General features: G+C 61.4%; 1 protein-coding gene across 1 annotated transcript in view; it reads right to left on the bottom strand.

Annotated features, from left to right (window-relative positions):
* The window catches only part of SHANK2 (SH3 and multiple ankyrin repeat domains 2), a 463,461-nt gene that overhangs the window by 361,941 nt on the left and 77,675 nt on the right, over nt 1-23,845 (bottom strand). Inside the window, exons 4-9 of the mRNA XM_029957270.1 lie at nt 7,858-8,061; nt 5,044-5,115; nt 3,187-3,345; nt 810-919; nt 483-610; nt 102-225 (exon numbers count right to left, since the gene is read on the bottom strand). Of these exons, the coding sequence (XP_029813130.1) occupies nt 102-225; nt 483-610; nt 810-919; nt 3,187-3,345; nt 5,044-5,115; nt 7,858-8,061 (797 nt within the window). The remainder of the gene's footprint in view (nt 1-101; nt 226-482; nt 611-809; nt 920-3,186; nt 3,346-5,043; nt 5,116-7,857; nt 8,062-23,845) is intronic.

Raw genomic sequence — 23,845 nt, 5'->3', positions numbered from 1 at the left:
GTGGCTCCAAAACAAGGGGAAGAGACCACATCCCGAGTTTCCGTGGTGCTAACATGACAGGCGTTCTGGAGACCCCACCGTGGACGACACGCCACACTCACGACGGGGGACAGTGTGCCAGGGTGCCCGCCCCGGGGGTGCCGTCATCCCGCTGGGCCCAGAGCCAAGTGTCCCCGGCCGGGGGCCCACCTTCCCCGTCCCTCAACCAGAGCAGCTGCTTCTCGCCTGGCGTGGGGACACGCGTGAAGAATCGGCGGTGCTGGGGAGGAGGAGGGGCCAGCGGCAGCGCCTGCTCAGGACCGCAGGCCCCCACGTGGCCTCTGGCTCGGTACTTCGTGTCTGAGCCACATCCCCTTCCTACAGGCTGCAAACACTCCTGTTTAGCTTTAAAAATAGAACTCGCTGCGTCTGAGCACGGTTAGCTACACCACGTGCGGGAAAAACAAGACAAGAAGCAAAGAATCCTGCACCCGGATGTTTACAGCAGTGCTTCCCACAGCTGGCAGGACCGGAGGCGGCCAAGCCTTCGGCTGCGGTGACGGGTCGCGTCAGCGCCGGAGGGAAGTGGGCCCCGCGCGGAACGCTACGGAGGAGAGGCGCGCACACCTCGCTGAGGGAAGGCAGCCAGTGTGAACAGGCCCACTGTGCGGTTTTAACTCCACAACGTTCCGGAAAAAGCAAAACCGTGGCGACGGTGAGGAGAGCGGGTCTGCCGGGCGTCCGCAGGGACGGCGGGGGCCCCTCCGGGTCAGGGGGTCAAGGCTGTGGCTCTGCGGCGGCGGACACGCCTCGCGTCTGTCCAGACCTACCGGGGGCACGAACCCGAGGGCGGCCCCGGAGCAGCCGCAGGCTCCAGCTGGCCGGAGTGACCGTCAGCCACGCGGACGCCCTCGGACGCCCACTCCGTCCCCTCACTTTCCTGTAAACCATTAACAAGGAAAGTCGGCTAATCTCGAGAGCAAAAAAAGTGGGAACGGGGAGCCGGGGAAGACCCTACTTTACGGAAGCAGTTTGACCGTGACCGGAGGCGTCCTGACCCGGACACTTTGCATCCGGCAGGCACAACGGGAAGCAAATAAGAACCTCTAGCTTCTCAGTCCAGACAGGACGACAAAACCCAACCCGCGCCGCTCGATGGCGTGAAGCGGCGGCTGCCATTAGAGACGCACCCCGACCGGCTCCAGGCGGGGCCGTGGGGAGAGCGCAGGTGTCTGTCTGGAAACAACCCGGCTCCGTGCTGGGTGATTCTGGAAGCCGGGGAGGGTCTGCCCTGGGGGAAGAGTCCTTGTCGCCGCTGCTCCTGGACGAGGAAGCCAAAGAGAGGGGTCGTGGGGGAAGGGGGGCCCAGAGCAGACCCCCGAGCTCCCCCACCGCCAGCCCCGCCCCATGGAATCATCCAGAAACAACCATGCACGAGGCCAGGCTGGCAGACGCCCAGGCCCAAGGCTGTACCGAGGAGGGAACCACAGACACATGGACATGCATCCCCTCCACGGGTGCCCTCTATGTCCCCTCACGTGTGTCCTCCATGTCCCCTCATATGTGCCCTGTGTCCTCTCCATGTGTCCCCTCCATGTCCCCTCACGTGTGTCCTCCGTGTCCCTCTGTGTGTTACCCCTGTGCCCACTGCTACGTGTCCCGTCTCCAAAGCTGTGGTCAGAAGTAAGTGTAGGAGACACACAGGTCAGTGGCCCGCGCTAGGGGGCAGGGGGACAGGCAGCAGGTGGGGGTCCTGTCCCAGCTGGAGGGGGTCAGAGGAGCCCCCAGAGATGCGGAGAAAGTGCCATTCTGTTTTTAGCCTTTTTTTTTTTGTCTTTATTTTGAGAGGCAGAGAGAGAGCAGGGGAGGGGCAGGCTCTGAGCCATCGGCACAGAGCCCGACACGGGGCTCGAACCCATGAACCATGAAGTCATGACCTGAGCCGAAGTCAGATGCCCAACCGACTGAGCCCCCAGGCGCCCCGAGAAAGCTCCATTCTTGAGCTGACACGCGCATCCGCTGTGGGCTCAGTAACGGGGCGGTGGGACACAGGTATGGGACGGTGGCCCAGACGCAGGGCTGACCGGTCACCAGAAGAGGCGGAGCGGGCCCCCTGCCGGCTGAGTCCAGGAGGAATGCTCTGCAGCCTGAGCTGACCGACCTGCGGGGACGAACGCTCCCACCTGAGCCCTCCTGGCCGGTCCCGCTCGGCGCGTCCCCCAGCAGGGGACCCCCTCCCCCGGGGACTGTGCCCCACCCCAGGGGACACTGGGCGAGGCCCACAGACAGTCCGGTCGTCACAACTGGGGGTGCCACTGGTGCCCGGGGTGGAGGCCAGCGATGCCATGGACGTCCCACCACCCACGACGGGCCGCACCCCCCAAACAACGCCCGGGCCGCCACGGAGGAAGATGCCAGCAAAAACAGGAGGGAACCCGGCCTGTGACCACACGGATGGAGCCTGCGGGCCCGGTGCCGCCTGAGTGACTCCAACAGACGCTGCGCGAGGTCACCAACGCGCGAACCTAAAAACACCGACTCCCAAGACAGAGCAGGTGGGTGCGGGTGGCCAAAGGGCCCACCTCCAGTTACAGGACGGGTGGGCCCTGGGGACGACGCTGCGGCCGGGGGGCTAGAGACAGCAGTGCTGTACTGTCGGTGCATCCGGGAGCCGGCAACCCCTTCAAGTTCTCACCACCAGAGAGACCGCTCGTGACTCACCAGCCTTACGGGCTCGTATGGAACGAAGCTGATACAAGGTTACAGGTCAACTGTGTCTCCATAAAACCCGGGAGGGGGACAGGGTTAACGAAAAGTCAACGCTCATCTGGAACTGCTTACTAAGGAAGGACTTGTCCAGCCCCGCAGGTCACGGGGGCTGCGGCCGGGCACCCCGTGCTCTCCTGACCCGCGAGTGACCCGCAGCCCACACGCAAGAGGAGAGGGCGTTCCGGCAGGGGGAGGAAGATGAGCGCGTGCAGGCGCGTGTCCCACGGCGAGCGCACAGCAGCCGGACGCCCTGCACGCGCTCCCTCCCTGATTCATTCACTTGCTCAGCAGCCGTGGGCGAGCCCCGACTGCGCCAGGCTCGGGGCTGGCTGCCCGGCTCTGCCCGCCTCCCCCCTGTGCACCCCGACTCACGCAGGACCTACAGTCCTTTCAAAAACCGCCGGAGGCGTCAGGGTCGCACGTGCGTGTGGAACCTGCCGACAGAAGCTCCTCCAGCGAGGCGCGCCGAGGGCCCCACCCGGACCCACCTCCCGTGTCCGGGTCGTGGAGATTCGGGTCCAAGCCTCTTGCCAGCATCTTGCTCGTCTTCTCCACCGAGCGGTGCTGAACGTGGTCCATGAACTTCTTCAGATTGGTCTACGGAGAAAAGTTAAAAAACAACACAGTCATGTCTCACGGGTCCTCGGGAAGGCTCCGGGCAGGGTGTGCTCGGTCTCCGCCGCGGAGAGGGACCCGCCGGGCGGCGCCTGGGTGTCTGGACGCCCAGCGCCAGGCATGGAGTCCAGCCCGGGGCAAACGCCACCGGGACGCAGGTTCTAGAAATCTCCCGCCTTTCACTGTCGGGGCCTTCGCTTCCGAAAGGATGAGCCGCCTGGACCAGTTTGAAAACCCACAGCTTCCCGGGTCCACCCCAGGCCGCCAGACTCCGTCTGTGGGGAACGAGACCCAAGGACCTATACTTGTGTTTCCCAGTCTCTAACGCAGCTGCCGCGATGGAGCAGGTGGGCTGGCCTCATGGTCGGCTACTCCGCTCATGGCGGACCCGTGACTGCATGGACGGGAACGGGGCCGCCTGGCCCAGGGCAGTTCCAGTGAGAAGAGACACTGACTTCTCGGGAGGCCAGAATGATCCGGGGTGAACCCTGGTGGGGAGGGATGTCTCCCCAGCTTTGCCCAGCCTCGTCTGTAACAGGGCGCACGCGGCCAGGGCCGAGGACAACCGCAGTAGCCCCTCCGCCTCCAAGTGAGGACGCCCGATCCCGCCCCCACCCGGGGCTCCCCACACACACTGCGGGGGCAGCGGCGGGAGCCCCGCCCCCACGGGCTGCCTCCCCGCCCCACCGCTTTCTGTACGTTTGGGGCCAGAACTAACAGCCCCAGCGACGCAAGAGACACTGGGCTTCACTGAACGCTTTCACCACTATTTACTAACCAACTTTGTTTTTTAACCCGAAAGCACGTTTTTCTCTAGATTTCAGAAGGTAATCAAGACAGCCCGAAGCTGCCTCCAGACTTGGGGTCAAAACACAGCCCCCCAGGCAGATTCCTGGCTGGGCAAGGAATGTGCACGACGGCCCGGAGCATGAGGGGGGCCACAAAGCTGTCAGCACTCGGAGGACGGTGGGCACCTGCCAGGGGCCCGAGGGCCGGCCACATCTGGGCACATGAGCACAGAGGGAACCAACGGTGTATTGTGGCCACTGAGCACAGTGAAAATCCACACATCTACCGTGGCACAAACTGAGGACAGAAGAAAAGCCGGGGGACCCACTGGCTGAGAACCCGTGTGAGCTCAGAGCGCCCTGGACACGCACAGCGGCCCCGACAGAGGGCAGGAGCCCTGGTGCGGGTCCCGCCAGCAGGTGCGCCCGCGCGGACGGCAGCCCGTGGGCCTCGCCTCCGTGTGGTTTAGGTCACAGCTCCTCACCGGCTCTGTGCCCAGAGCTGTCCCCTCCGTCGGCAGCCGAGGCTCACAGAGAATGGCTACCTGCCCCCCAGGGACACGCGGAGGGACGTGCTCAGAGCAGCGTCCCCTCTGAGGCCACGCCATGTGCGCGTGGCCGCTGGCATGCCTCCGTCACTCAGGAGGAGAGGACGGCCACGTCCAGGGGCTCTGCAGGGGGGGACCCCCTCCTTCACCTGCGTGGTTCAGTCAGGCCCTGTGGCCAGCGGAGGACACACAGCGCCGGGTCCAGCGCGCACCCGGTCCCTGAGGGCACACCCCGCTTCGCAGCCCCGCCTTCCAGGAGCCCCGGGACCCCCTGATCTGTGGAGACGGGGATGCCTCGTCAGAGACAGGAGGCCGGGGCAGACACACACGCCGTCCCCGCCTACCTTGGTGTGCAGCTTGGCCAACTGCTTCTCGTCCAGGTTGGATTGCTTGTACACCCGCTTCTTGTATCGAAACTGGCAGAGAGACGGAAACGGAGAAAGAGAAAACACGTGAAGACGTCACTCGGGGTCACAGGGAGCACGGCCTGGTGGTTGGCCGCATCCCGAAGGCGGGGCCCCACAGCGAACTCTCCGGGGAAGCTGACCACGGGCATCCCCCAGACGTGGCGGGAACGAGGCCGCGGAGACGCAGCCACGAGAGGAAGCGAGAGGCACGGAGGAGCCACGCAGCCACTCCTCTGCGTTCCTGGTGGTCGCGGTCCTCACGGCCGTGCAGTGCGCATGAGCCTGCGGACATTTCAGGACGTTTCTCCGGCGTCCTGCGCTATTAAACGTGCGGGCTCCGCCCGGGCTCCCGTCCTGCAAACAAGCGCCTCCGAGCCGGAAACCGCACCTTCTTTGAACCCCGGCGCCACCGCCACGGCCTCAGGCCCCGCCCCCAGGCCCCTCTGGGCGGCGCTACTGAAGGGAGGGGCCAGCAGCCTGCGCAAAGATCCTCGGTCGCGGGCCGCTCCGGTTCACCCCCACCAGTGTCCCGTCAGCCTCGGGCCGACGCTTTCCCCGTCCGACTCAGGCTCCTGACCTGTCCGCGGGGACGCCCGAGGGCGGCGCGTGAGTGTCCTGGGCTGGACAGGCTCTGGGCGAATGTGCCGCGCCCCGCCCCACCCCTGCCGCGATTCACCACGGCCCGGGGTCTACGCCCGCACGGACTGGGGCGGGGAACCGAAGCTGTGGGCAGCAGAGGGCCTCCTGGCACCGACTCTAGTTACACACACGGTCTCCGAACTGGGACACCCCTCTGGCACACAGGCTGAAACGGGACTTCTCTTTAAGCACCGGAGGAAGCCTGTGGTGAAACCAGGCAGTTTGGTGGAATGTTCCGGAACCCGTGTCCTGAGCACGGGCCGCGGGCCTCGTCTCCCAGAGCTGGACTAGCAGCTGGGGACCCAGTCCCGCTTCAGGATGTCCACCCCCGGTTCTGGCCGCCAGCGGGACAGCGCGCCCGCGTGCGCCGCACCCAGCACACCTGGTCTCCACCCGTCACACCTCTGAGGCTCCAGGAGCCACGAGCGGTGACGTCGGGCAGCTGGGGTCACTAACTGACCATTCTAAGGGAACTCGAGCCACCGGGACCCCTTCGGGTCACCAAGCTGCACCGGCCCGAACGCCCGGGCGGGAAAGGAAGGGCTCAGAGGCGGAGGTCTGCAGCGAGTCACCGCAGGGCCAGTCGTGGCCACAGGGGGGCGGCGCTGAGCGCAAGGCCGTTCCCTGCTGTTTTCTCCATGCTTCGTAAGCGGCCATGTTCTACAGAAATTCTCGGGGGCAAAGAGCTCGGGGCCACGGCCCCCCTGAGGCGTGGAGGGCCAGCTCCGTCTCACTCTGCGCAGCGGCTCACCTGGCGGGATGGAGGCCCAAGGACATGAACAAATGGAGGAACAGCAACTCCTCCGTTTGCAGGGCGCCAGCTACCTGTGGAAATCTCCCTGAAGCCTCATGGCCCCCCGGGAGGGCGGGACTAACGGACCCCCGACTGAGGCCCAGAGAGGCTGGGGGCCGGCTCGGGTGCACGCTGCGAGGACCGGGCGAGGCCCCTGGGGTGACGCGTGCACGTGAGCAGAGGGCCCCTGCGACCCGAGTCCCCGGACAGGATGTGGAGGAGGACGTGTGTGTCTGTCCCCCCAGCTTACGGCGCGTCCCCACGCCCTCCCGTTTGGCTCCCGTGCGTGGGGTCCGGCCAGAGTCACTGTCTGGTCGCGGAGGCTCCAGACGCCCAGGCCTTCCAGTCGGGTTTTACTCTCCTTACGGAAGCGACCAGTCCCCAAAAATGCATCGTTCCTTTGCTGTTCCCAGCCTGTCACCTGCCGCTCCTGCGTGAGCTCAGCACACTGGCACTGCGCCGGCCTCGTGCAAGTAGAACACGGCCTACAAAGTGTCTGGTGCTTCAAGGGCCCCCAACAGGGGATGTTTTTTTTGCAATGGGTACCCATTTTATGGATGAGCAAACTGAGGCCAGAACAGAGACCCACAGGATGCCAAGGGCACCCCATCGCTCCCTCCAGAGAACCTCCCTCTGGTCTGCCAGGTGTTCCATCTCAACGGGGGTCCCGAAAACCGCAGCCTCAAAGTCTCCATCAGGAGACGTGCACGTCTGGCCCAGCCGTGGCCCCTGGCCTCTCTGCCCCCACAGTGATCTCGTCGCTGAGAGCACTGCAGAGCCCACGCGGAGTGCTCACGGGCCAGCGCACATGCCCACGCGCGGCCTCCCGCTGCGGAGGAGGCAGAAACGAGCGTCCTCACGTGATGACAGCGATGGGAGAAATGACCCTCTTCGGTGACTCGCTGAATGGTCTCGATGCGTCACATGGAAATACCGTGTGCAAAGCCGGGGTCCGCGAGGCAGGGGCTGGTGCACACTGCACACGGCCCGGCTTGTGCCCAAGCCGACGGCAGCTCCTTCTCTGACCACGGCCCCAGCAGCCACCCCACACCGAGGGCGGGACAAGGTGGGAGCCCCATTCTGCACCCCAGGACCCACAGGCCCCCGTGACATGACCCTGAGTCACACCCAGGGTTTGCTCACACCCAGATAGATGTCTCGAAACGAATGAGGCAGAACGTGCACAGCCGGCTGAAATTCACACAGTCAGGCGCAACCCCCACACCGCAAGCGAGCCTTGAACGTGGGGTCACGGCCCAGCTGGAATCGAGGCTGGCGTCCTCCACCCCGCCTCCCGGCCGCGAGGCAGACGCCGGTACCTCCAGGGAGGGCACGCCCGTGCCCACGGGCTGCGGGTACTCGCGCAGCAGCCGCTCCTCGTCCAGGAACTTCCCGTCGCGCCCGTTGCTGGCCGGCTGGAACAGCCCGTAGTTCAGCACGTCCTTCAGGCTCTGGTTCAGGGAGCACAGGATCCGCTGCTTCGCGACCCACACGGTGGCGTCCGGGTTAAAGCGAATGCACTTCTGCAGAGAGGGGCAGAGACAGCCGATCAGGGGCACGGCCGCCGGGCACACGGCCGGGGCGGTCCAAGGCGTTTCCAGAGGTTCCCTGAGCAGCAGACCCCCCGCGTTTCAGGATGAGAAGGCCCTCTCGCCGCCTGGATGGGGACACAGGTAAACACAAAAGGAGAAAAGCAAGGGCTGGACCACTGGCTTCCGTGGCCTTGACTCGGCTCCCTGGCACCTGCCATGGTTTTCTGGTCAACACCGCCACCGCCTTGGGCCCTCGCCGCCAGGGAGCTTCCCGAACCCCAGTGTTTGTGACCACAGTGTGGACCCCTGGCCGCCCAGCAGAGCGTCTGAGGCAGCACACCCGGGTCCGGCCCCAAACCCTCGCTCCCCTTGAGTGTGAAGGGGACGCCATCGTAGCAGCGTGGGGACCGCGCTTGGAGGACCACGGCTCGGGCCACCCGTAGCCCGGTTTCATCTGCACACCAGCATCTCCGATACGGACGGACAGACGGAGGCCTCGCCGGTGGCCTCTGGTGGGAGGGTCCACGGCCAGCGGCCACGTGTCCCCACGGGACTGCACATCGACCAGCCTCCGAACACCGACGCCGCCCCTCCCAACCCGGAAGGGAGGCAATGACGAAACGCAGTTAGACCTTAAAAATCCTATCAGTCACACAAGAGGTAAGTTTTAAAAACTTCAATAGTGTGGACAGGGCCCGCAAAACCAGTCACACTTCTCAGAGGTGCAACAGCGCCACTAAGTCCCACAAGGCCACCGCCCGGCAGCGCCCCCCGCGCCCTTCTGGGAGATTCACCAATAAACCACGGAGAACAGACGCAGGCTCACATCCGCTCGAACCGGACTTGGCATTTTTTTTTTAAGATTTTGTTTTTCTTTTTTTTTTTTTTAATGTTTTGTTTTAGAGAGAGAGCGTGCACACGGTGGAAGGTCAGAGAGAGAGGGAGAGAGCACCCCAAGCAGGCTCTGCACTGACAGATGACGTGATGTAGGGCTCGATCCCACAACCCATGAGATCATGACCTGAGCCGAAATCAAGAGCGAGATGTTTAACCGACTGAGCCCCCGGGTGCCCCGTGACTTCTCTCTTTTCTTAATGTTTTTTTCTTTTGAGAGAGAGAAAGGGATCAATCTAGACCAAACATGAGTGGGGGAGGGGCAGAGAGAGCGGGGGACACAGAATCCGAAGCGGCTCCAGGCTCCGAGCTGTCAGCACAGAGCCCGACGCGGGGCTCAAACCCACAGACTGTGAGATCATGCCCTGAGCCAGTCGGACGCTTAACCGACCGAGCCCCCCTTCTCATTTTTACTGAAGTAAAATTATGTTCTATTGAACAGCCATCAGCAGGGGCTCAAGAGGCAGCTGTGTCACTGTCAAAACCCTCCAGAAGACAGGAGGCTGGGACTAGCCTCCACTGGGGGCGGTGCCCAAGGAGCAGAGGCCCTCCCACCACCGTCAGGAGCCTCCGCCTCCAGGAAGCCCCCCCCCCCCAGGTAGGAGGAGCCCGCCAGTCTCAATAAGGAGGCACAGTGGGCAGGCAGCCCAGGGTCCCACGGCCAGGAAACCTGACCCTTACCCTTGAATGATCCATCGGCCCCTCCCCACTGTCAAGGGCTGAATTCAAGGGTGACCCCGGAGCTCCCTCAGGGCTGCCGGCTGGCTGGGAGCCTGCTGTTCACTCCGGTGACATGGCAGCAGCTGCAATCCTGCCGGGCCTTGGCTGGGCCACAGGCGTATCTGGAGACACAACAAACCGGATCTGCCAGACGGGACCAGGCGGGGCTGCAGATAACACGCCAGTCCCAGTTTCGGGGTCACCTCTGGCTCCAGCCACACACACACCCAACTTGCGTTCCCTTGGGACCAGCACCCAGGAAGACCTGGGGCCCCCGCACCACAGCCGCAGAGAACGTGCTGCCCACAGGGGGGCCCCCCGTGGGGCACGGGCTGGGACCTGCTCCCTGGGGACTTGCCGGCCACTGCAGGTGACCCCGGAGCGCCCACGGCCACTCCGGGGATGCGGAGTCTATGCCCTGGGTGGGCCAGCCCTGCACAAGGAGGAACCATCCTACTCTAAGAAGCGTCAAGAAGGCCCCATTCAGAAACTTCCAGAAGGAGCAGGAGGGCGGCAGTCAGAAGGGCTTGGGCTTGCAGCCCAGCTGGTCACAGCAGCCTTGTGATCCTGGGCGAACACAGCACCCCAGAAGTCCCTGATCCCAGGATGAAAGTCACAGAACCTACCGCACCCCAGGACCGGTAAGGCACGGACAGAATGTCAACAACACAGGCCATCAGGGGCTGAACGTCCTACCCCCTCATCTGTGCACACGGCTCATTTGGAAATGGGGTCTTGGCAGGTGTGATCAAGACAAGACGAGGTCAGAACAGAGCAGCGGGGGCCCCCATCCGCTATGACTGTGTCCTTCTGAACAAGGGAAGTTTAGGCACAAACACGCACACGTTGTGTGAATACGGAGGCAGAGACGGACGCGGGGGTCTCCATGTCGAGGGGCACCAGGCACCGCCAGCAGCCCGCACGCTCCCTCCAGCCTCAGGGGACCCAGCCCTGCCCACACCCAGATCTCAGACTCCAGCCTCCAGGACCAGGAGACAACAGGTGTGGGGTTCGAACCCCGCAGGGCAGCGGTGGGGGCGCGGACAGGGACTCGGCACTCAAGGCTGTAGGCTGACCCAGAAGGTACAGACCAGAGGGGCGTGAGAGGCACCTCCTGGGCTTCTGGATCGGGAGGCGGTCCCACCACTGAGACTGGAAGGAGGGTGAGGATGGGAAGGGTGGGGCGGAGGTGTGGGTGGGGGCACTTTGGGATGGGTGGTGAGATCGCATCGTCAGCACCAAACACCTGACCCTCGAGTGTCTAACTCCCTGTGTGTGTGCCTGGCGTGCGTGCTCAGGCTCGTGGTCAGGGTGCTCCTTGGCACTAAAGCCCCATCACAGTGACCAGTCCGCCACTGCCGGCTGCGGAGCTGGCTCCAAGTTTTATTTCAGAAGTGGATTCATACTGGGGGGAATCTCCGTCGGAATTGCTCTGTGGCTCTTCCAGGGCTTTCTTCTGGGCGGACGGCCCGAGGCCCGGCCGCTAGGTGGCAGGAGACCAGAGCTCTCTGCTTCTCCCAGACGCGGTGTGGTTCACGGTCCTCCCCAGCTGCCAGCGCCCAGCCAGCGCCCAGCCAGCGCCCAGCCAGCGCCTTGCCACTTTTCTATCTTTAAAAGCTGTTGGCAGCTCAGAGGGCAGACTTACTTCTTTGAAAAGTAATAATTTAGAATCTCCTAAACTTTGTCCTTTGTGAGATGAAGCGATCTCTCCCCTGTAATTGACAAGGCTTCCCACGGGGGCAAGTTAGCAGGGACATGGAAAATCAGAACAAAGGCCGTATCTCCCTGATGGACAACAGAGAAGACTGACGTCTCCTCCTCAGGCTCTCAGTGACTGTCAAGTATTTTAGAATCAGAGGGGGTGTGTGTGGCGGGAAATGACGCATCGGTGTTACAGTGAGGCCTCAGGAGCCAGGGGACTCGACCTGGGTCCACACCGAACCTCCGTTAACATGTTAATGGCAATAATCATATTTATTATATGTAAACATATGTTATATGGATTGTTTTTATTACATGAGTACGTAATTCTTTATATCTACAGCAACAACGACAGCACTGCTCACTCATGGTTGTGGTGAAGGAGATGCAGCTACTCAGTTCCTACATATAAGGATTCCATAAATGTTGACCACTACTGTATCATCACCACCATCTCCACTGTCCCGACCGTCACCAGGACCACCACCAGCACCATCATCACCACTGTCACCACCATCGCCATCATCACCATCACCACCATCATCATCACCACCAGCACCGCCATCACAACGACCACCATCATCATCACCATCATCACCACCACCATCACTGTCATCTCCAGGCTCCTTAAGGGCAAGACCCGCACCTCAGGCACCTTACGTTCCCCCACCCATGCCCTCCCCAGTGCTGGTACAAGATCCTTTATGCAGAAGACAGAAGCACCCTTAGTGGCAGTGGCCGGGCACTAGGATTCCCGACACCCAGGCCATCTTTGCAATCCTCCCTGCACCATGTGAGTCCTCCAGCAAATCGCCCACCCTGAGAACCTGTCACAGGTTATGAAGAACACCCATGTCCCAGGGCTGTAGGCAGACGGGTGTATGGTACCAGTACTTCACCAGGCATGCCAGACTAGTCACTCCTCCTGGATCCGTCCCCGGCTGACCCTGTGTTGAGCCCTTGACCTGCAACTCCCGTCCCAAATTCTCACGTGGCTCTTTGTTCCTGGGCACTGCCCATGCCGTGCGTGCCTTCCCAGACAGCCTGCTCGCAGCTCCCCTGAGGCACCCATGGGGGCCCATTTGGGCACTTATTTTCAGCTTCTCCATCCTAACAGTGAGGTCTCCCACTGCCTAGGGCTGGTTTCCTCGTTAGGGTTTTTGTGGCTCCCAGCCGTCAGCCACTGATTGGATCACCCACGTCAGGACCGTTCTCGCAGCAGGGCTGTGCCTGCCGCGGTGCTAGGTCGGGAGGGGGAGTCGATGAGGGGTACAGGCAGCGGGATTTGTCTGTGTTTTCTGAGCTGGCCGCACGGTGGGCTTTCCTGGAGCAAGGTGTGAGCACGTAGGCAGCGCCCGCCCCACATGGAAGGAGGGGGGTCACCTGGCATGCCGGGCTGGGTATGTACCCTGTGCACCTGCACCTCCAGCTGACCAGCCCTCCCCTGCCAGCTGAAATCACGCTCGCTCTTCCCAACCGAGCCCAGGACTCACCCTCTCCAGCTGCCCTGCGGGCTGAGCTGACCACTGAAGGTCCTGAACTGAACCCAGGGAGCTGACCTGACTGCCCACGGACCACAGTCCAAGCGACGCGGCTGACCCCTCCTGTCCAGCCTGGGGTCACAGTCTCTCCATCCTGCAGCTCTTTTCTAGAGGAGGGACACGCCGGCAGGTACTCTGGCTCAAGACATTTCAGCAACCGCCACTCTTCGCTCTCCTGGGGCAACACCCCAAACGCTGAGTCATCCGGAGCCACCTGCAAACCTCCCCGAGCGTCTGGGCCGAGCTGCATGGCTTAAGATACCGAAACGTTGCAAGTGGGTGTGATGACATCCCCAAGCCCCAAATCACAGTGGCTTCTCACGCAGGCCTGAGGAGCAGAGCGCTCACGCGGCTTGGGAAGGGAGGCGCGGCTGACTGGGCAGAGGCCGGCCAAACCCAGCAGTGGGAGCAGGGCTCCGTGAGCAACATCAGCCTCGGTTTAGGAGGTCTGTTCCAGAAGCTCCTAGGGCTCCTTCGGGCCAGTTTCAGCTCTCCTCAGGTCTTCTGAGCCCCAAGGGGCCTTGACTCGCCAGAGGGAGGCACAGTCAAGCACAGGGAAACGATCCACACCTTCTCCGGAGATGCCCCCCCCCGCGACCCTGTGCGCGTGGCGGACCCCAACACCCAGCTCATGAGAGCAGCGCTCCTCCCCACCGCGGACCACGAGCTGCTCCATGAGAGCAGGCTGTGTGTCTGTTTCTGGGCACAACCAGGCCTGAAGGTCCACAGATATTGATGGAACTGAACCGCACTGAACACAACGCTCCAGAAGTGGAACGCTCCTGGGTGACGTAACCCAGCACAGAGCAGGGTCTGGTCTTGACCACAATGAGGGTGGATGGTGGGAGCTGCCAGGACGGTGGGTTTGCTCCGCCCCCAGGACGCTGGGAACTCATGATCTCGTTAAGATACGGCAAAGATCCGGAGAGGGCCGGCCGCACCCATGTCTGCAGAACTGTAGGCAGTACTACTGTGGTCAGCGGTGGTTAACGGTAGGAAACCCCGCCCTCCCACTGGTAAGGCTCAGGGCCAGACTCAAATCTGAAACGAAGACAGTGAGAGCCGCCTGCTCTCCTGCTCGGTCAACATGAGTCACAGTCATTCTTCAAGATGTGAGGCGCACAACCGAGAATACCGGACACGAGGGGAAGAGCGCTGGCCTTGGGCGCAGGCAGAGGCAGGCGCCCAGTCTGGGTCCGCCGTGTGCTGCGTGGGTAGGGTCTCTAGAGCGGTCGTGACCAAACACCACAGACGGGGGCTTAAGCCACAGAGCTCACTGTCCCCAGTCCTGGGGGCCGGAGCCTGAGGTCCAGGCGGGGGCAGGGCCGGGCCCTCCTGAGACCTCCCTCCTTGTGTGTGGACAGCTGTCCTCCCCGTGTCCTCTCGGGATCATCCCTCCATGCGTGTCTGTGTCCTGAGCCCCTGTTAAGACACTGTTCCTACTGGATTAGGTCCGATGACCTCATTTTACATTAATCATGTCTTTAAAGACCCCACCTCCAAACACACTCACATTCCAAGATGCCAGGGGTTAGGACTTCTACGAAGAGATGTGGGTGGTGGCACCTCAGCCCACAACACTGACCATGGCCAAGTCTCTGCTTCTCACTAAGGACCACAGGCCTGGGTGGGCCACATCTGTGTTGTCCACTAATTCACACCATCCATGAAGGATCAAAGCCTTATGCTCTGGGGTCACGTGCCCACCAGTGCCCGAGTGGATACTGGAGTTTTGACTTGCAATGACATGGCAAGAGAATTTCACGGAAGAGAGTACACTGTTCTCCAAATCTGCTCCGAGTCCCGCACAACAAGGATGAGGACAATGGTCACTCTGGAGGTCTTACGAGGGTCGGGAAGGGTCTGGACAGGGCTTGAAAGAACGGTAAACATCACACTGCATAAACTAAGCTCTGTGACAGCGCCCTGTCTGGAGGTCAAGGAAAGACCATCGACGACACAAGATCGGACGGCACAGACACATTTGGCCCACGACCCCCAGCACATCTGTCCATTCCCGTTCCCCAGACGACATGTCAGTCCACGGCACTCTTGACTTCCGCCCGGAAAGGTTAAGAAAAAAGTGAGGAGGAGAGACGTCAAAGCATTCAGGGGTCCTGATGCCAAGGGGACGCTCCCTGTGCCACCCCGTGCGGGACCCAGAGCTCGAGACGCAGCCCCGAGGGAGGATGACACCCCAGCTCGGGGGCACCCGCAGACAGCTCCGGACGGACTCGGGACATTCTGAAAGAAACGCAGCCTTCCGAGCTCGCAGCCCATCGCAAGGAGTGCGTTTCACACGGACGACTTCCTCCGGGCCACACTTACGTCATTATCAGTCCCCTTAGGATGCGTTTTAAACGAGCCATAATAAGGGCACCTGGGTCATCCCTCAGTTGAACATCTGACTTCGGCTCAGGTCACGATCTCGCAGGTCATGGGTTCGAGCCCCGTGTTGGGCTCTGCGCTGACCGCTCAGAGCCTGGATCCTACTTCGGGTTCTGCGTCTCCTTCTCTCTCTGTCCCTTCCCCCTCTCATATATAATGTTACAAAGCAATTGAAAACAAATAAATAAAAGCCGTAATACACAGCTTGCCGGGAGCCACTTGAGGGTGCGCTCAGGCGTGTTTGCGCCTTTACCCGCTGTTCTTGTGCAGTCGGCAGATTTGCGCACCTCCCAAAACAGCCAACGCCAAGGCAGCCCAACCCGGGGCCGGGTGCTTTCCAAACGAAACGCTGCTTCTTGCTGGGCACGAGCGTCTCCCAGGCTGGTACCCGTGGCAGCAGACAGGGCAGCACCCTCACGCCTAACGCATGAGGATTAAAATAGGGGATTTGCGGGGGGCAGGAAGGAGAGGCTGGGTGACCTTGCCGGAGGACAGCCCGATCTGAGGACGCTGACGGACGGCCAGCAGTCATGCCGGCGCTCCTGGACGTGGAAACAGCAGTGAAGGGTCAAGTGGGTTCCTTGTTCTAATCACAATCAGACTTCTCAAACAGGAAAAGCCTAGTTACCACCTGATGCCTGGGTGAAGCGCTGAGCAAACCGTGTGCCGCGGCGCATTCTTGAGGGGCTCGCCGGCCGCCCTCTGCCACTGCCAAGGTGACAGCAAACTGAGCGGTGCCAGCTCAGAATCGGTCGGTGACTCACGCCTCCAAGGAGGTGAGTTCATTCTTCTCTCCCGATGGCCGTCATCAGGCGGCCCCTGGAAGTGGAGTGGAGGACAGGACGGCTGGGGGGCTGGGACCACATGGTCCTGAGTGCTGACACGTCTTCTCATCGGCTCCCGGGGTGGGGATTAGCGCTCCCGAGGCCAAAGGGGACCAGGGAAGACTCAGAACGGCTCTGAGACCCACACAGCTGTGAGAGGCCGGGCTGGCCCCACCGGGTCCCAGAAGCAGCGGAACCACGGGTCAGGACGGCTGCCCTGGCAGGGGCCGTGGCATGGACAGGAGACAGGCAGGAGGCTGGGGACGCCACACAGACACCGTGGGGAACGAGTCCCCCTCCATCCAGAGAGGAGGTGTGTGAAGAGAAAGGTCAAAACGGGGCCGTAGGACTCAGACCCAGCAGGACTCGTCAGAGATCTGACCACAGAAGGTGCTGGAAAAGCACCTCACACTTGGATCTGACACCGAAAATTAACTATTGACGGTTTGGCCCCGGCATGGCCACCTCCAGGTGATTCTTAGCGGCTTGGACGCCAAGCGAGGAAGAGACACCTGCTCTTCCCCAGCGTGGCCTCTGAACCACAGGGTCCCCAACACAGTGTGGGATTTACCAAGGTCTTTTTTTTTTCTTTTTGCAGAATGTGTAATAATTCCAGACCAAAGCCGCTTCCCCGAACTGTATTTTCCCAGAGGGATTTGCTGGGATTAACGCAGAGCTGAAGCAGAAGGTCACAGCGACTCGGACGTTTGTCACACGGGCTGTGGCGACCCCGGCCAGCCGGCCGACCGCGCTCACGTATAAACATCACCCTAACACCTCCCGGAGACACAGCACGGAGTCCTTCCCACACGACTGAGGTGGGTAAGAAGGGGGCTTCCTTCTTTAATGAGGTGAATGAAAACCAAGCCCCGCTCGGCCTTGGCAAGCCGCCCGGTCACGATCAGGAGCCCTCCCCGCGTTCCAAACCACGTACTACCCGCCAGTTCCACTTAACGGCAGGGAGGTCGGTCACCGCCGTCACAGAGAAAACAGAGACAGAGGGAAGTCGGGGGCCGGCAAGGGGGGGCTCTGTGGCCTTAGCAACCAATTAATGAAACCACAACGACTACCAGACTCATGCCTTCCACCTGCCCGAAAAGTGGTCCACATGTACCAGGAAGGGCACAGCAGGGTTGCTCAGCGTAGAGATCAAAGATCCAGATCATCTGCTTCTGTACTGCAAAAGGGAGGGAGACAGACTGAGAGATAGAGAGATGGGTGGGTGGGTGGACGGACGGATGGATGGAAGGATGGGTGGATGGATGGATGGATGGACGGGTAGAGGGAGGGATGGAGGGAGGGACCGGTGGATGAACAGGTAGATGGGTGAGTGGATGGAGGGTGAGTGAGCGGATGGACAGATGGACAGGTGGGTGGGTGGATGGGTGGGTAGATGGATGGGGGGACGGATGGGGGAGGGAGGGAGAGATGGAAGGAGGAATGGATAACTGATGGATGAATAACATGAAAGACAAATCTCCAAAATACACCGGCCAGGTGGGAACATGTTATGGACGACACACCCAGTATGATGCCCGGTATATACGTTCCTTCTAACACAACACGACACAAGACGACACTATGTAGTGATCACCGATCCAGACAGAGTGCAGGAGAACAGGAGGACTCACGCTGAAGTTAGGACAGTGCGTGACTCTGAGGAGGGGGCTGGGCACGAGGACTGAGGCATCTGACCTTGTCAGGAATGTTTCAATCCAGGGGTAAAAGGTGACAAAATGCTAACCGCTGCCAATTATTCACAATAGATACACCAGTATTTATTTTTTGTATTATCCTGTATTTTTCATTTTTTGTATATTTAAAAAAAAAGAAACAGCATCAAATGAGGACCTAAGGCATTTCTCTGCCTCTCGGGCGTCGCTTGGCGGCACTGGAATCAGCCCTGGGCCACACCGCACCGATTCAAAGTTCTCAAGGAAGAGCATTTTCAGCATCACCGCCATCAGCCCACTGAATCCTCCTGACTCCTCCTTCAGGGCAGAAAGCGTGCCCAAGTCAGGCTCATGTACAGGTAACTTTCTGATGAAGTCTAAAATCCCAAACAAGTTTCCTTGTGGTCAGCAAACAGGTGGGCAGGGACGAGTACATTCCCAAAACGGCAGCTGGAAGATGGACACATCTTTGCATGCAGGAGTTTCCATCGGTGTTGCCCGGGCTACTGGATAATGTGTGAGGCCACTTAATGGTGGCGCTCAAGGCGCCAGTGTGGCTGGCACTGGTCTAAGGGGCAGACGTGAGGGTGGTGGGCTGTCTCCCACAGGAGAAGCAGACAACCAAGGAAACATGGGTCTGTCCCGGTCGCGCAGTGGGCGGTTCCAGTGATAGGGAAGTCCAAGGACAGAGAGCAGATGAGCGGCCGGCAGGGGCTGGGGGCTGACTGCTAGTGGGCAGGGGCGTTCCTTCTGGCGTGACGAGCATGTTCCAAGATTAACTGCAGCAATGGGCACGCTCCTGTGGAAAGTCACAAAAATCCACTGACCTGTACACTTTTCATGGGCAAATTGTATGCAAGGTGATTTATACCTCAATTTTTAAAAGGCATCTTTTCTCCCCTGTGCTGAGACTATGAAGACGCTGGCATCGCATTTAAAAATTTAATATTTTTTATTTATTTTTGAGAGACAGCACGAGCAGGGGAGGGTCAGAGAGAGACACAGAATCGGAAGCAGCTCCAGGCTCTGAGCCATCAGCACAGAGCCCGACGTGGGGCTCGAACCCACGAACCGTGAGATCATGACCTGAGCCGAAGCTGGACGCCCAACTGACTGAGCCCCCAGGCGCCCCTGGCATCGCATTTTAAAACTTGTTGACACAAGTCACAATCAAGCTCCACCCGCAAGGCCAGACCACACTCTGGTGCAGGAGCCACACCCCCGAGCTCATCGACTTGGTCTTCAGGCACCTGCCCCCGGGTCTCCGCCTTCATCAGCGCCACACTGGACTCTCCCAGGAGCCTCCTACCTGCTTCTATCTCCTTCCTTCCTCACGCCCCCCCCCTCCCAGAGAGGCCAAGATCCCCCTCCTCGAATATTAACGAGGCGATGCGCTCCCCCGCGGCTCTGCTCAGACGGCCCCTCCTCGCTCACCAGGGACCAGGGTTCCGATGACTCCATTCAGTCTCTCACGGGACATTGCTCATTCAGCCACACCAGCCGCCGGGGCACAAGGACGCACAAGACAGACCAGGAGCCCTGGTGGAGAGAGACGCTGGCCGAGGTGTCACACGAGTGTGTTCCTGTGGAGCCACAGCTGTCCCGGGGACACGGGGGAAGCAAGGGCCGTGAGGACACCCCACGGAGGGTCGGCGGGGGCAGGGAAGGTGCACCGGGTAAGTATTTGATCCTTATCCTTAAAACCCCTAAGAGCACCCGGGGAGCCTGACGGATGCGGGACGCCTGTGTTTATGCCACAGACAATCTCCTGAAGTGCCGTGCGGGCGCTCCTGGTCCCGGGGACAGGCAGGGGTCCGGGCGGGGGTGACAGAGGTGGACAGGACAGCCAGCGCCCAAGGGACCCCAAGAGTTCAGGACAGGACCTGCGTCGTTGGGCTGGTAAGGTGCCTGGGGGACCGGAGCACTCGGGTGACCCCCGCGTGCTGGCTCGGAACGCAGAGTCAGAGGTTCACTGACAGAACGTGGACACAGCCCACTGGCCATCCGCTCGGGGTCCATCCGTCAGTGGAAAGCTCTTTGCCAATAAAGGAAAGAAGCACTAGTGGACGAACCTCAAATCTCTTCCACTGAGTGAAAGAAACGAGACATGGAAATCCTCGTCCTGTAGGACCCCGCTAACACTGATGCCCACTAACACGGACCCCCGCTAACACGGACGCCCGCTAACACGGACCCCCGCTAACACGGACCCCCGCTAACACGGACCCCCGCTAACACGGACCCGCCCTAACACGGACCCCACTAACACAGATGCCCACAACAGGGTGACCACAGAGACAGGACGCAGGGTAGTGGACGCAGGGGCTGGCCGTGGGCGAGCTTGCGCTGTGGGCAGGCGGTGATGGGGAGATCCCCGACCATGGGGTTCTGCACGACCCAGCAAATTCACCGAAGTTCCCTGAAGAGGTATCCTCGATAGGAGTGAGTCTTACGGCTTATAAATTGTACCTTCATAAGGCTGTTTTTTTAAAGGTTCACCACTAGGGAGAGAGGGAAGCACAGAGGGGCGGGCCTGGGGGTCGGAGAGAAGACGGAGGCAACACGAGCTTTCGGCTGAGCAGATATCACGGGAGGCTGTGCTCCAGCCCCCAGGACGGAGGTCGGAGCTGGGGACGCAGTCTTCAGCCAGGGCCATGGCCATCCCTGGCTCAGACATGGTGACGGGGCCCTGGGTGTGGGAGGGGCCTGGAGCAGCCCTGGAGCTCCCGCGCTTCATGGGAGAGAGAAGCAGAAGGCGGAGACGCCCAGGGGAGGGGAGGGACTCCCAGAAAAGGAATCTGGTTTGGACGGGAGACAATCTGGACAGAGCTCGTCCGCTCAGGGCCAGGCCCCTGCAGAGAGCCAGGCAGGGGGATGCCCAACCCGAGCCCCTCCGGAAAGACGGTCCTAGGACACATTTCCGTGGTGGGGCCCTGGGAGGCGGCTGGTTTCCATAAGCCTGGACCCCGTGAAGTCCCGCAAGAAGACACAGGCTCCCTCCCGAGGGGCCGAGCGTGAGGCGTTGGCACGTGCCCAGCAACGTGCTCCAAGGGAGCCTCGCGAGGTAGGAAGCCATTCCTGCCCAGGTCTTCTAGAACCTTCTCTCATGATGGAGGGTCCTTGTAGGATGAGAGACCAGTAGGGAGCTCTAGGGGCTCAGAAACTGCCAAGACGGTAAAGAAGTTCTAACATTCGAAATCCCAAGAAACCTCCGATACGAAAAGCCAACGCAGCGGTGGGCCTGCAGGACAAAGCAAAGCCTGGGGGAGGAGGAGGGGGGACCTCGCTGCCCCCGGAGCTCTGTGTGATCCTCAGGGACATGCGGAGGGGCCACGGTCACCTGGAGACCAAGCATGGCTGACAGTCCATCCGGAAGCAAGTGAGAGACGGCGAGTGTCCCCATCAGCCGATGCGCGGTGGCGGGGGGCGGGCGCGGCGGGCCGCTGCTCTGGGGGAGAGGTTCCAGTGAGCAAGTGGGGGAGGGAGAGAGAGACAGGATGGACGGATGGGTGGCAATAAACTGTCTCTCGGGGGGTCAGGACCGCAGCTGAGAGGGTCCTCCTAGATGAAACGCCAAAGCTGAAGACGTGTGAACATAATGAACGGAAGCGTCTAGAAAAGCGAATCAGGAGAGACTCGTCTTCCTGGAACATCAGCCAGGAGGTGGCCAGGCCCCGCACCTCCGTGGATGCGCAAGGACGGACGGTGGTGACGGGCACGTGCTCCAGCTGCTTGGAGCCCCCGGCGGAGGTGGGCGCAGGGCTGGCCCTGGACACCCCCCGGGGGGCCCTGGAAGCACGGCCCGGCCCGGCCCCGTGCTCACCAGCTCCTCCTGATGGCCCACCCGGTGCGCAGTGGGAACTGTGCCACCGTGTGCCTGGGGCCGGCTCCGCTCCCTCTTCCAAATCTGCTTCCCCCAAAACCATAAATAACAGAAGGACTGGGGTTTGTGCCGACTCGGGCACGTGCCGCTGGCTTTGCCACAGGCCGCAGCCGGGTTTGCTGACGGGCGCAGCCCTGGGCCCCACGGTGAGCCCCCCGTGCGTGTGCGGCGGTCAGGAGCAAAGGGATCCCGGCCCCTGCGTCCCAGAGCCCCCCCCAGACTGTGCCCTTCGGGCTCCGGGGGCCTGGGGAGGGGCTCCTGCCGGGGGCTCCCACTCAGAGGCAGGAAATGTCACCCCACTGGAGGGTGAGGTGCGGACTGCAGTCACTCGGGGGGAAGTGACAGGTCCAGACGCCCCTGGGGCGGAAGAGGGACAGCCTCCTGGCTCCTGGAGACACCGCCTCCCCTCGGGCAGGCCCAGGGGTGACAGACCAGCCACACAGCTTGTACGGCTCTGCTAGGCAGGTGTCCAGGGTCCGCCTCACGTCCCTGCGCAGGACTCGGCCTGGCAAGGGCCGCACGCGGGCACAAGGCCTGCTTTGTTGCCGGGGCTCACGCCCGTGGGAGTTCTGGACTCACCCTCCAGGAGCTTTGTTCGCCGAGAACAAAGCAAGACAGGTATCTTTAGAAGGTTCCAGAAACATTCATGCTCCCGGGAGTGGAGACTGAACCTGGCAGACCTTGGTAACTGTGGGCCTGGGGAGCAGGTGTCTCTCCACCAGTAATTCTTGACACATTCCCGAAGCCGCTGAACAGCAGACACAATCCCTGTGGGGACATGAGCCCCCACGCCACCCACCAGGAAGAGGCCACGGCAGGCGGGGGAGGGACGCGGCTTCCAGCCGGCTCCCGCCACCCTGCGCCCACTGGACCCAGCGCTGTGTCGACCTCTTCAGTGTCCCATGTCCTTGCTCAGTGTCCATGGGGTGTATCAAAGCCGTGACGGTAAAATGGCCTCTCTCTCCATTGCTACCGGTGAGTGCCTCCCGGGTGTGGGCACCGCCAGCTTGACCAGGGAGACCGATGAAGGGAAGAGATGTTTAGTGGGCATTTGCTGTCGCCTGGTCCCGGCTGCTCGGGGCACTTCACACTCCCGGCTCGAGACCTTCGGTGCCGGGCCCCACACCACAGGCACACAGATGGGGAGGGTGTGACCCTGAGCGTCTCGGACGCGCCTGACCACGTTCCGTGCCGTCTGCAAGGCTGCTGGCCACCCTCCGCAGGGAAGAGCCACGGGGGCTGACCAGCCCCGGGGTCGGGCATCAAGTGGGCACAGCGGACGCCAGCCTCTGGCAGGTTTGGAGGCTGCAGGCCGTGTGTCCCAGGCCACCTGCTTCTCGCCCCTCCACCGGGACCAAGAAGGCGTCAGGGGCCTTTGGGGGCGGGTGACGTCGTCTCTTCGTCCCACGCTGGTCACACACTGTGCTCGCTTCGGGTGCTTTGCATCGGTGCGCAGTGAACACCTCCGTCGCAATGCCCGCCGCGGCTGTCACACAAGCGAACTGAAGGAACACACATGACACACAAACTGGTGGGACCTCATCGAGACCCGGAGCTCTGGCCCAGCGAAGGGAGCTCGCAACGAAACTAAAAAGCAACCTTCAGAATGGGAGAAGGTACTTGCAAACGACACATCTGTTTCTTAATGTTTATTTTTGAAGGGCAGAGAGTGAGCAGGGGAGGGGCAGAGAGAGAGAGAGAGGGAGACACAGAACTGGAAGCAGGCTCCAGGCTCCGGGCTGTCAGCACAGAGCCCAACACGGGGCCTGAACCCACAAACCGTGAGGTCATGACCTGAGCCAAAGCCGGATGTTTAACCAACTGAGCCCCCCAGGCGCCCCTGCAAACAACATATCAGATAAAGGGTTAGTATCCAAAATATGACAAAGAACTTATCAAACTCGACACCCCAAAAACAATCCAGTGGAGAAATAGGCAGAAGACCTGAGCAGACACTTCTCCAAAGAGGACGTCCAGATGGCCGACAGACACATAAAACGATGCTCAACGTCACTCATCATCAGGGAAACACAAATCAAAACCACACTGAGACACCACCTCACGCCGGTCAGAGCGGCTAAAGTTAACAACCCAGGAAACAACAGATGCTGGCGAGGGTGTGGAGAGACGGGCGCCCTCCTGCACGGCTGG

This window comes from Suricata suricatta, chromosome 11, assembly GCF_006229205.1.
Source record: "Suricata suricatta isolate VVHF042 chromosome 11, meerkat_22Aug2017_6uvM2_HiC, whole genome shotgun sequence".
Classification (NCBI taxonomy): Eukaryota; Metazoa; Chordata; class Mammalia; order Carnivora; family Herpestidae; genus Suricata; species Suricata suricatta.
Note: the sequence above shows the minus strand (reverse complement) of the source record. Positions and strands in the feature narration are given on the sequence as shown.